This window comes from Rhinolophus sinicus, linkage group LG04, assembly GCF_036562045.2.
Source record: "Rhinolophus sinicus isolate RSC01 linkage group LG04, ASM3656204v1, whole genome shotgun sequence".
Classification (NCBI taxonomy): domain Eukaryota; kingdom Metazoa; phylum Chordata; class Mammalia; order Chiroptera; family Rhinolophidae; genus Rhinolophus; species Rhinolophus sinicus.
In genome coordinates this window covers 86,146,249-86,158,894 of record NC_133754.1, presented here as the reverse complement: position 1 = coordinate 86,158,894, position 12,646 = coordinate 86,146,249, and the positions used below count along the sequence as shown (strand labels likewise).

The window sequence follows — 12,646 nt, the reverse complement described above, 5'->3', positions numbered from 1 at the left end:
CCATTCATCTATTGAAGGACACTTTGGTTGTTTCCATGTCTTGGCCACCGTAAATAAAGCTGCAAGGGTGGTAGAAGAGGGTAAAGGGGGTCAAATATATGGTGATGGAAGGAGAACTGACTCTGGGTGGTGAACACACAATGTGATATATAGATGATGTATTACAGAACTGTACACCTGAAACCTATGTAACTTTACAAACCACTGTCACCCCAATAAACTTTTAATTAAAATAAAAACAGGGAAAGGAATAGCCTACAGGGGGTCAGGGAGTGAGGAAGAGGAAGGAAACTGGCAGATTATAGAATGGTCTTTCAGGGAATCTGGAGGTAGAGCCAAGAGGGAGGTGAGTAGCCGAGTCAAGGTAGGATTTCTTAGGCGAGCCCTGAGCCCTGAGTTTTTTTGGAGATGATTTGTCTCAGGCAATGAACAGCACTTCTAAACTCCAGTCAACAGTGTACATGTATTGAGTGATCGCCGTCTGCTCTAATGAACGTGGAGTGGGACATCGCCTCCAGGGAAGTCGAGTCCAGTCTCCTTGGCCTCGGTTAACAGCAGGCTGGTGGCTCAGGCAGTCCTGGCTCCAGGGCAGTAGACCTTGCCCCTTGGAGTTCTCAGACTTCTGACAGTACACATTCTCTTTTTGTTAATCCAGTGACATGTCCTGAGGAGATGGGTGCAAAGGTCCAGACCCCACTCCATCCCGCCTCCAGTTGCCCACAATGTTGACAACCCGAAGCTGAAATGGGGAGGAAATGTACAGGAGCTAGAGCCAGGGACCTGCCAGCGCCTCCCCCACACAAACTATTTAGTGCAACTCAAGCAATTTAACAGGCTGCAGAAAATGATCCCCGAATAAGCCATTTCCACTTCCCACTACAATTACAGAGGAGAGAAAGAGAAAACACCATTCTCTGTAACTCTAGGATGGCTCCCACAGAGTCACACGCATCTGGCCTTAGGATTTCCAGTGGTCACAGGATAACTCCTGTGGAGGCAGCAGGCCGGGGGTGGAAGTGCTGCCTCCGCTGATTGCACGGAGACCTATGAACGAAGTGTTACTGAGGAAATAATTGTTCAGTGACATATGAGATAACACTGGGTGGACTGTGGACAGGATGTATAATTTATAAGATGTGAAACTTTTATCCCTATAAAAGGGCCAGTGTGAGCCTATCATAAATCTAAATTCCCCTGAAACAGCAATGTTTATCTTGTAATACAGTGAAAGAGATATACATTTTCTTCTTTCTCTTAATCCCACCGGGACAGTACTGATTAGTTAACAAGATTTTAAAACTTTTTAAAATTTTTTGTTTTTGGTATGGAATGAAGTTCACAGGCATCTACATTTAATTTCAATTGTATTTTTGGGGATTTCTATTTTTTCAGAAAAAAAGCCTTTCATTGAAAACATTGAGGCAAGCTGAAAATTATTCAGAAAAATGAAGTTTTCTTAGCTTGTTCATTTTCTGTTTTAAAAATTAACGTTTTCTACAGATTTGTTAGTGTAACATGATGTTTTCTTAAATTCCCACTCATTTAATGGTTGGATGAAACCTAAGGTACCCAAATTCTGTTTTGGAATTCTTTTTAATGTCTCAAGTATGCTCTCGGATTTGTAAATTGAGTTTTTCAAGAACATAAACTATGAAATATTTTAAAATTATCTTGTATGTGATATAACTTTGAGTTTTGTTTTTGTTTAACCCACTATACTCAGTCTCTTTTTTTCTTTTAATTTAATCCAGAAATAGACAAAAAGAAATATTACAAATACAGCAAAGAGAAGACATTAAAGTGGCTGGAAAAAAAGGTATAGTACTTCTCCAGTGCCTTTAGCAGAAAAAATTCAGTGCTCCTTTTTAAAAATCTTCAGAGAATATGGTAAATCTTTATCCAAAGACTCTTGTATTTCCAACTAAGAGAAGAAATCTGTATAAAGATACCCAATATGAGAAGAAATCTTTTACTTTTCATCCTCCCTAACTCATGTATCTCTGGACTTAGCTTGATATTTTCCTCTGACCTGAATCCCCATTTTCCTATGATCCTCACCACTGAATGAAAGTTCTTGCGCTTTGTTGGTATAGAATTGAGTCTAACAATCCAGACAGTACCAGCCAGGCCTGACGAGCCATGCTACTGCTGGTCCTGCAGGTGTGTCAGGCTGATGTTGCTCACACAGCCAGGCAGAGGCCTGCGGCAGAGTGGATTCAGGCTTAGAGGAAGTGTGTCCCACTCTGTGTCTGGATGCTGAAGAGGGGTCATCTTCCAGGCACACCCTGTGCCTTAGTAATGCTAAGAATTAGACCTCAGGTAAGGTCTGGGGCAGTGTTTTCAAATTGATTTAGTAATTCACACCAGTATTTTTCTTGGAATGGCATGTAGTACAATGGGATATGATAAAATAGGATGTATTAAAATTTAACAGAGTAAGGGCAAGTATTAAGTCTGGCTCTATGAAACATATTTATATGTGTGTTTGAGTATTGGATTATTATGTATTTCTTGCTCTGGGTTGTGGCTAAAAAAAAAAAAAAAAAAACTTTGAAAGCCATTGGTCTCAGGATGTAGTGTACTTTCACATTGATTAAGAATCTCACTGGAGCAGATCTATTGCTGACAAAGTTTTTGCAAGTCAGTGGATACCAGCAGTTACAGTACTGATTCCTAAGATTCTCTTCTATCATATATGTTCTGTCTTCCATCTTGTGAAAAACGTGTTTGTGTGTCATATGTTACTGGGCACATTAGGAGTCTGGGAACATGGGAATGAACCTTGTAGAATTAATCAGGTACCTACGGTACAGAGTAGTGAAAAGATTTTAAAGTGCCCCCATGTTTCACGCTTCATTTGCCTTTGTAGTCTACGTGAAGTATGAGTATTAAGTGCTGAACAAAATCGTGGCATTTAATTTTTGCTCTTAGCAAATGATAATGACATGAATAGCAAAGTTTGTATTTATTGATTGTGTTTCCTTTCTTAAATTCCTAGGAAGTGGGAAATTTACATTATTTATTTTGTTTCAAAATTTATTACATATAAACTTTGTGTCAGGTTCTATTCTAAGGGCCTTACATGTATTAACTCATTTAAGCCTCATCTCATAACAGCTCTATGAGAGCGATAGTATTTTTGTCCCCGTTTCACAGAGAGGTTGCGTAACTAGCCCATGGTCACAGAGCAAACCCAAGCAGCCTGATGCCAGAGTCAGTGCCCTCATATTGTGTAGCCCTTAGAAAGTCCACGCGTTGAGATCAGCCTGAAACGCTGCAGCTGCTGCTCAGCTTTTCTCCAAATGTATAGCTCTCTCATCTTCTGACGTCAGCTAAAGAAATACTTCTTCCTGGATCGTAAATGGATTGAGGACCATCTGGAAAATTGTGGATTTCTATAGTTCAAAATACCCTAATATTCCCCTTTTGGTTACTTCATAGGTAAATCAGACTATGGCAGCATTAAAAACCAATCACATAAATGTCGGTGCCCGGGTACAGTCAAGTGCATTTTTCTCCAGCCACCAAGTTTCCAGTGACAAGGAAGGTAAGTCAATTGTTTCATCGCAAATGATTCTTGTCTGGAGTAAGTTGCTTACATATAATTGCCTGTCTTAATGATTCTAAAATCTTATTTCAGAAGCTTCACATTCTTGCCAGTGTACTACATGTACTCATAGATCTTGTGGCAAGTGTGCATTTTATATCAGAACCAAGTAATACTTTTACTATAGATCATGATTGTGTCACTAATTGATAGTTAAATCATTCATTCAGCAAATATTTATTTCATACTAACAATAACAACCCTCACAGTGCTGGCTTTCATTTATTGAGGGTGTATTGTGTGCCAGGCCTTTTACTAGGTTGCCAGTGTACACACATTATCTCATCTGACCCCAGTAAGTCTCATTTAACAATGAGATTCTTGCTGCTGCGGCCAAACTTGCAATTCTAGTAAAGGTTAAAGCCGAGCTACTAATGGAGCTGGTCTGACCTTTGTGCTCACACTCAACTTTCTTGTACTGTTCGTGAGGCACAGCGTGCCCAGAGAGCTGCATGTGTTGGCATCTTTCTCTCAAGAAGCGTATGTCCTCCTGTAGGCCTCAATATTTCAATTTTAGATGAAAAATTAATTCACTTGGCACTGTTTTCTTCTTTGAGGTTATTAAGGTACATTCTTTTGCTTTTTCCAGTGTAGTATACATATATATAATAAAAATAGCTATATAATGCAATTAACATTCTCGAATGGTAGGAAAGGACAGAAATTATTCAGACTAAGCTCCAGTTCAGTGTTCCTCTGTTCTGGGTATAAAATTCTGAAACATCTCACATTAGTCATTAACAAAATAAAAACTAGGAACTAGTGGCCTGTTTGTGATTGATGGTGGTTGAGATACTCTTTGATTTGCAGAAATATACCTTAAACACCTCGCACAGGCAGATGATACCTGGCTCCAGCCATTCTGCAAGTGGTGGACCGCTGCCTTGCCATGCTGAGTTTACCAGCTATCGGGGTTTTTGTTTGGCTTTAACAAAAGAAGAGAGGGAATTGAATCAGATAGATGGATGGATGGATGGACGGACAGATAAACAAAACCATAGATTTTTTTTTTTTTTTTTTTTAAGGAGAAGGGATGTTACAGGTTATTTAGACAGATCTCATTTTAAAAATGAAAATCTATCATCTCAGTGAAGTAGATGACTTATCCAAGGTCACCCATCCTGGCTAGTAGGCCAGGTCTTCTTTTCCAAGTCCAGTGTTTTTACCAGTCTCTAAATATAAGGGTGTGGGTTTGGCTATATTGTCACTTAGGGTTCCAGCCATAAAATAAGCTTTACACTCTTTACGCTAGTTCCTTTTTTAGATCTTTAGTTTGATGTGCTACCAGAAGCAGCAAACAGACGATATGTTGGCATTCTTACTATCATTTTGTATATTCATGACTCATTAGATAATTATTAGCACAGAACCATGAGAACATTTTGAGAAGAACTGGGTGATAACTTTCAGTTCTACATTGGCAGTGAAAGTCTCTTACTGAAGAGTTTTTGAGATCAGGTGGTCCAGACAGCAGTCACTTTCTAACCAACGCTGGGGCAAATTCTTATCTTAACTTGAAGGCAAAAGACAAAGGAAAAAAAGAAGCGAATGACTATCCTAGCAACAAACCTGGGATATTGCTTTTGATAGTTTATATCCCCATGTGATTATCCCATCTTACTGTTAAGTTTGATTATCCCCCAGTCTTCTATATAAAATACTGAACTAAGGAGCAGGGCTTTAAAACAGATTTTATTGTCTTATGTAACTAGATTTAATGAATACACATTTTAGTATTGAGGATCCAGATGCTTTGGAATTAATGATTTTATACTCTGCTGAGTTTAGGTTTTTTACAGTTTTTAAGGCATTTTATTAGTTTGGGAGTATATATAATGTTCAGGACTCTTATAAAGCAAGTACTTAATAGACATATTATTTCTCTTAAATGAGCATACATTGTGGTTCTATAATTAGATGTATTCTGTATTCAAACAGACCTAGAAATGATTAGTCTTTTAAAAAGACATGAATATTTCATATTGTTACAACCGATTTTTCAACTTTATTTGTATTTAAGGGCTTCAACTAAAAAACCAACCCTGAATTTTTGTTTTAACTATCATTTAGTGGGTGTTGTACTTGTATTATCTTATCTTTGATATCATCTTGTATCCTAGCTCATCCATCATATCCCCCTGCTACTCTGACAGATAGATATGAGCATCCCCATTTTACAAATGAGGACACGGGCTAGGAGCTTAAGTGAGTCCCTAAGGCCAAATAGAGCCAGAATTTGAACTCTGGTCAATTTGACTTTAAAACTACCATAATTATTACTAATTTTTTTCTTTCACTCTCCATTTTGTTTATTTCAGAGGATTATATTTGTTATGCCCATGGTCTGATATCTGATTACATTCCTAAAGAATTAAGTGATGACTTAGCTAAACATTTAAAGTAAGTATTGTTCATCTTTAGTGATAATTAAGAAGTACCTTTTTACTTCTGGGTTTTCCAGAAGTAAGGTATCTTTGTGCCTTATCATGTCACTCCTTCTGATAAGTTCTTCTTGAGTTATGTCATAGGCTCTGTGGTTTGAAAGTGATTTTTAATGGACATTCATTGATTGAAATGAATTTGTTTAGTGGAAACCGATTGTAGGAACTTGTGTCAGGACTGGAATTATTGGTTGGTATGACTTCTGATGGTGAACTATGGTAAAAATTTTTCTCCAAATAGACTTAACAAATTTGGTTCTTTGTGGTCATTTTAATAGAAATAAAAGTGGGAAGGAAAGAGTAGATGGCATGTAGAATATTTTTGCAAGTTACATTTAGAGGTTCTGTACCATTTTCACTGTCATTAAATGTTCACTAAGAACTTTTGTTATGCCTAGCACTTGGAACCCAAGGAAAAACACAACCTGGCCTTTGAGGGCAGAAGAAAGGTTTAAGAATGACTTGATTTGTGTTTCTTCCTTTGTAAAGATCTTTGATATAATAAAAAAGACTTTATCTTAAGCTGAAAAAAAATGTTACTTCCAGAATTTAGTAACTGTTATTAAGATTTTATGTGTGTGATAATTTAATAGCTTTGCCTTATAATAGCTTTATCTTCTGACACATGAAGGTAAAGTAACTTTTTAATAGATACAGTTGCTGTTTTTAGTAAATTGCATAGGCCCTACTTTAAAAAACAATTAGTAGTTAAAGTGTATTGAAAGCCTGCTTTAAATTGATAACCATATCCTTCTGTTTAGTATCTCTCTGGAGTTTTTAGTCACTGTTTATTTCGTTAGAGACCTTATGTCTTTGAACTCCTTTTTTTTTCCCTTAGATTCTTTTCTTTCCACTGAAATTTTTAAGTTTTCAGTAAAGATTTGGGGAGAAAGACATGTCAATTAAACTTATTTTTAATGAGAGAAAGATACATTTTGTGTGGCTTTTGTCAACAGTTAAAATCATTTTAACTTTTAAATATATACTAGATTGATCAATTTTGAAAAAAATACTACGATGCCAAAATGCAAATTTATGGTGGCTAAAGAAAAGCAATTCCATTTCAACAAATGAGTTCTAGTTTTACTTTTTAGTTCAAACAATTCCTATGCAAGGAATTAAGTAGTGAAATGAAGGTTTATTCATTTAGAGAAATTTCATTCTTTACACTGAGATGATTGTTCAATAAGATACATGGTGGTGAAGCTGCCAGAAGAAGGCAGGGCTTACCAAATAAATGTCAAGTTGGCCCAGTCTTTCTGTTTGCTTGTCTATGAAAATCATGATTGTAATTCATATTTTTTACTCATTAGGCTTCCAGAACCTTCAGCTTCAATGCCAAACCCTCCTTCAAAGGTAAGATATCTTTGTGACTAAGATACCTTGGGGAAAAATGTCATACTTTTATCACGTAAGTTTAGTTTGTTCTAGTGTATTTTAAAGCATACTAAATCCACCTTGCATGGGTGCTGTCATGTGGAATAAAGATTGTACTGGGCTCTCCAGCAATGTTTTTTTTTTTTAATAGATTTTACCTGAATAATAAAGTGCTGTCAAAACCCAGTAAGAGTTGATTTAGCCAGATACCTACATAAAAATATTATAGATATATAAGTATAATTAAATATTCTTGAATTAGCCAGATCCTGTAGTTAATTTTGTTAATCACCATGAATGCCTTATATATAACTAAAACTTATTTTGCCAGATCGAATTGTTACTGGCACAAAGGTACAGAGCATGATCTTTGTAACACAAAGGACCCTTTGAGCAAGAATGACCACCCTTCTTTTTTCTGTACTTGAAGTGATGGACGCAGTGTGTAATCCTCTGTCTGTTAGTGGGAAGACTTTTCCTCTTCCAGATGTTCTCCACCGGCCACCCACAGCTCCTCTGCACTGTGGACCACAGCTTGTGTTTGTCTCCCAGGTTGGGAGAGCAGAGCAGCCAGTCCTCAACCACACCTGGAGGCACGCTGCGCAGGCCTGAGCTCGGGCAGAATGCACACCTGCGCCAGTCCTGTCAGTGAGCTCATTCTCCTGCCAGCAGAATAGCAGATGCCTTGACAATGTGAAGTGGACATATGGTGGATGTTAGACAATTGCCTTTTCCCCCGCCTTCAAGGTGGCCAGCGTGCTCGGGATTGTTTTGTATCATGCCCTAATTTGGAGGTGGTAGCTCCAAAAACATTTATTACTTTGACTTTTAGAAAAGGAAGGAAAATTTACAGTACATCAGTGTGAGTTATGGGCCATTTCCAGCTGACTGTCTGAGGTTCATCTTTTACTCTCTGGAAGAAGAGTGCGGGGCAGAAGTCAGTTGCTATAAGATCTCAGGTCAGATCCACACTTCTCCCACTCCAGTAGTCTCCTGTCTCTGACAGTGGCCCTCGGGGCACAGACATGATTGTCTGACTGTAACTAAGAGGATAAGCGTATTTACTTTTTTCTTATTTCTCTCCCTCCACAGACTAAGTATATTTCTTTCTCTCAAATTCTTCCTTGGTAACTTAGAGATCATTCATGAATGGCTTCTTGAAGGTTTTAGCCTTTGATTCTGTCTCGGGTAGTGCGTTTCGTAAGTTTATTCTTCTCGGACCCCATTTTTTGTTTTCTTATTTTCATTTCCAAAATTTAAGGTGTTTGTGATTTCTTCATTTACGATTTAGATCAGGGGTCAGCAAACTTACTCTGTAAAGGCCAGATAGTAAATATTTTAGGTTTCATGAAGCAGATGGTTTCTGTCACAGCTACTCAGCTCTGCTGTTGCAGTGCGGAGACAGCCACAAACAATTCATACGCGACCCTGCGCGGCTGTGACCCAGTAGAACTTCAGTTATAAAAGCAGGCAGCCGGTGGATTTGGCCCATGGACAGCAGTTTGTCAAACCCTGATTTAGAACTCGGCGTCTTGTTTCTCCTAAATCTCAGCCTTATCTCCTGGATTATTTTAGTTGCTTTTTTGAAATCTCCTACTCTATGGAGTCTTCCTGGGGCGCTAATGTCTAATGTACACATTACAAACTGCCCTGGGCGATGTACCGTAGTTTAAAGAGGCGTAGGGTGATGTCTTCTGCTAACTTTCCTGTCTGTGGCCAGCAGTTGATTGATTTTTATAGTAATAATAGTTGATTGTTTTCAGGAAATGCATTCCAGTGGCTATTAGGTTTCTTTTTATCTGTGTAGTAATCGATAGCATGGAGCTTGTCATCCTTAATAATATGTTTTGCAGTATTTTCTTACTATTGTGTGTTTGCCTGTGTTGAAACTCAGCTTCCAACCCTCACCACCTTCCATCTCTTGAATTTATCACTGTCAGCTAGCAGAGCTGAATACAATCAGTGGATCTGAAGATGTTCCTGAGTTCCTTGCAAATCATTTATAAGCATAGGACCAGTCCATCCTAGCATTAACTCCTGCGGTACTCTGCCTTTTTTTCTTCCCTTTCCAGGACCGTGCCCATTTTGTCATACCTTTTGTTACTGTCTTTCTTTTTCTTCTGAAACATTCTCCCAAATCCATAGTGATTCAGTCTTTTAAATAACAAAAATCTAAGTAAATCTAACAATTATGGTTTTTCTCCAACATAGTCACAGTGTGCTGAGAATAACATAAAAACTACTTATGTGCAAAGGCCTACCACAATCATTTTCTTTTTTATAAGTACTTATAACTGTTGTCTTGTTTGATAGTGAGCTGTTAAAGCACCTGACGAAGTCAGTCATCTAATTAAATGATTGATATTTATAAGGAAGCATCTTTCATCTTAAGCCCTTGCTATGAACTCTTTTTTATTTGACTTATAAAAAGTGAACATGCCCAAGTGTTTATCATGACGTGTACTAGAACATTTTGCCACAGAGGATGAAAGCAAACATCCTCATAACATGAAGCTTTTTACCATGTAAAGCTGTTATGCCTTCATCATTATTCCCTGAGTTCTCTCCCGGTTGCAGATACTTTCCTGGTAAAAGCATGCATCACCCAAACCCCCTGTACTGCCTTAATTTTAGTAGAAACGTGTATGCTTAAGAAAGTTGCTTGTACATCTACATTCACTTCGCTGGTAGGTAGTTCATATAGGATAAGCTAGTCTTTTTCTTTTGCTTGAGGTTGCTGTGTGGCCAAGAGAAGGTTTTGCCCCATTATGTGATATATGCCCAGATGCCCCCCTGTTTGCTGCAGTGAAGAATTTCAAGACTTGTTGTTTTATCCCGTGTTAAACATGTACTGTGGCATCTTTTAGCACTAACTCTATCTGTTCTTTGTTTAACAATAGCTCTACCTGTTCTTTGTTTTGCAAAGTGAAGCCGGGAACAAATCTGTATTTCCTAGGGTGGATCCATGTTGGGTCTTGTCAACCTGGTATCTCCACAAAGAGCTTGAAGATCTGTCCAATTCCGAGTTCGGATCACTGTGCAGTCAGTGCTCCATGTTAAACATCAAAACTTATCTGCCCTGCTATGTGCCTTTTACATAATAAATGTGACACCATTTCTTCTATAGTGTCAACAGTAAGGCTACAGTCTAGCTCTTGACAAGATTCTTATGTTCGTTAGTGCAAAGTGTCATGTGAAAGGTGAAAACACAAAGTAAAGGGTGACATAGTCATACTGGGCCTAATGGAAAGAGCACTTGTACAAAACCAGATTTCACCCCAAGTCCTCCACTAGTAGCCTTGGGCTGTTCATTTAACCTCTCTGTGCTTCCTTCTCCTGCTGGCTGCTTGCTTTGTAAGGTTGTTCTGTGTGGATAAAATGACATCATTGACTTGAAAGGAAGTTAAGAACATGAAGCTATACAAAGCTGGTAATGAGCTACATTCCTAAGCCAACATTCCACCAGCCCAGGAGGTGAATGAAGTGGGGGTCTGGCTGGACATCTGGCCCCATTAAAGGAAATTTCCGTCTTTGCTTCTGTGCCTGTGTTCACCCCTTACACTGCCCTGGAGAGTCAGCAGTCACCGTCCCTGGCACATATGAACCGTGTGGTTGGGACTGCTCGACTGCCGACAGGCTGGGGCCGGGACCTGCCGAATTATATCTGCCCATCACCAGAACTCCTCACAAGGGCTGTGTGACTTAGTTCCCTAGATAATCAGCAAAGTGTGAAAGAGCTTTTAAAAGTGAGCCCTTTGCAGGGTCACTTGGCCTCATTTGGCCTCGATGTGAGTCCAAATTGCACATATTGATTCTTTTTAAATGGATGGATGGGTCAAGGTGATGTTTGACACTTCACTGCTCTAACATTACAGAAAGTAAAGTTATCAGATGAGCCCGTAGAAGCAAAAGAAGATTACACTAAGTTTAATACTAAAGATTTGAAGACTGAAAAGGTATGTGTGTCCAGGTGTAGTGGATGCGCTTGGGCTCAGTGGGTGATGCTGCACGGGGACACCCGGGCACGCGTGTGTGCTTGATTGTGATCTCACAATTTTAACCATGAAGAATTTTAACTAGTGTTTGTGTGACTTAATCATCAATTCAAACTTGTGAATGGCAATGAAAATATCAAGCAAGGAATACTTCAGGAATCAAAGAAACACAATATACTTAGCAAGAGTGTGCCTAAACTTTGCTATGTATTCAGTGATAGGGTGGGGCAGGGTGGGGGGGATTAACTGCCACAGGTAATGTTTTGTCAATTACTGCCGAGGAGCTTCCCAGAAATTATAATGATGACAAAAATTAAGAAACCCACCCTTCAGTATCACCCCTGCAAATGTTTTTATAACATTTCTTACTAAGTTTTATCTTATACATGCATTATATATGTAGCTTTTTAAATTGGCATTGTTTTATATATACCGGGGGTGCCAACAAAATGTATACAAGTGGACACTTTGGTCAGCATTGCTCAAGCAGTAGTTCGCTGTAATCAGACGTGTCTGGACGCTGATAGTAACCACTTTGAGCACCTCCTGTAATTGCAGAAGTCAAATGTGACTTGTATTCATCTTTTGTTACCAGTATATATTGAGTATTACAATTAATACAGTTTTTCTTTCTTAAAATGTGAGTACATTTTTTGGCACCCCCTGTATGTATAGTTTTGGGTTCTGCCTTTTAATTTCTGACTTGTGAAAATGTTCACGTCATTAAACATTCTTTGAAATGTATTAATTGTTCATCATATTCAATCATGTGGGTTATTTCACCATATGAAATATAATTTATTGAATCGTTCCCCTACTTTTGGACACATAGGTTACTTCTGCTTTTTTTATTTTTTATTTTTAGGAAGTGATTCACATTCTTATTTATAGTCTGCATTTCTGATTTTTTCATTGACACAATTTAAACTAAGTAACAGTTTAAAAAAACATGAGCTCTTTCCATAATTATTGAGATATACATAATATGAGTTGTGATCAAAATACAGTGAATGTTTAAATTTAAAAAAAAGTTATTACAGTAAAAGACACATTGCCATGAATCCCCCTCAAACTAGTCCCCCTTGCTTTGAACACACTTATCCCATCGTTCTTGCCACTTTCTGAAGCAGTTCTGGAAGTCCTCTTTCGTGTCTTTACTTCATCCTCCATCATGACAATGCTCCCTGTTACACATCGATACTGGTACAGCAATTTCTGTCAAATAA

The 12,646-nt window shown here is 38.2% G+C and overlaps 1 protein-coding gene across 8 annotated transcripts in view; it reads left to right on the top strand.

Annotated features, from left to right (window-relative positions):
• RNASEH2B (ribonuclease H2 subunit B) overlaps nt 1-12,646 on the top strand; it is a 72,982-nt gene that overhangs the window by 41,663 nt on the left and 18,673 nt on the right. For 3 of the 8 annotated variants that reach the window (XM_074329916.1, XM_074329918.1, XM_074329914.1), the window contains exons 6-9: nt 1,752-1,816; nt 3,442-3,547; nt 5,926-6,007; nt 7,362-7,404. In XM_074329916.1, coding sequence (XP_074186017.1) covers nt 1,752-1,816; nt 3,442-3,547; nt 5,926-6,007; nt 7,362-7,404 — 296 coding nt within the window. The other 5 variants (XM_074329913.1, XM_074329911.1, XM_074329912.1 and 2 more) reach the window with 4 other exon arrangements.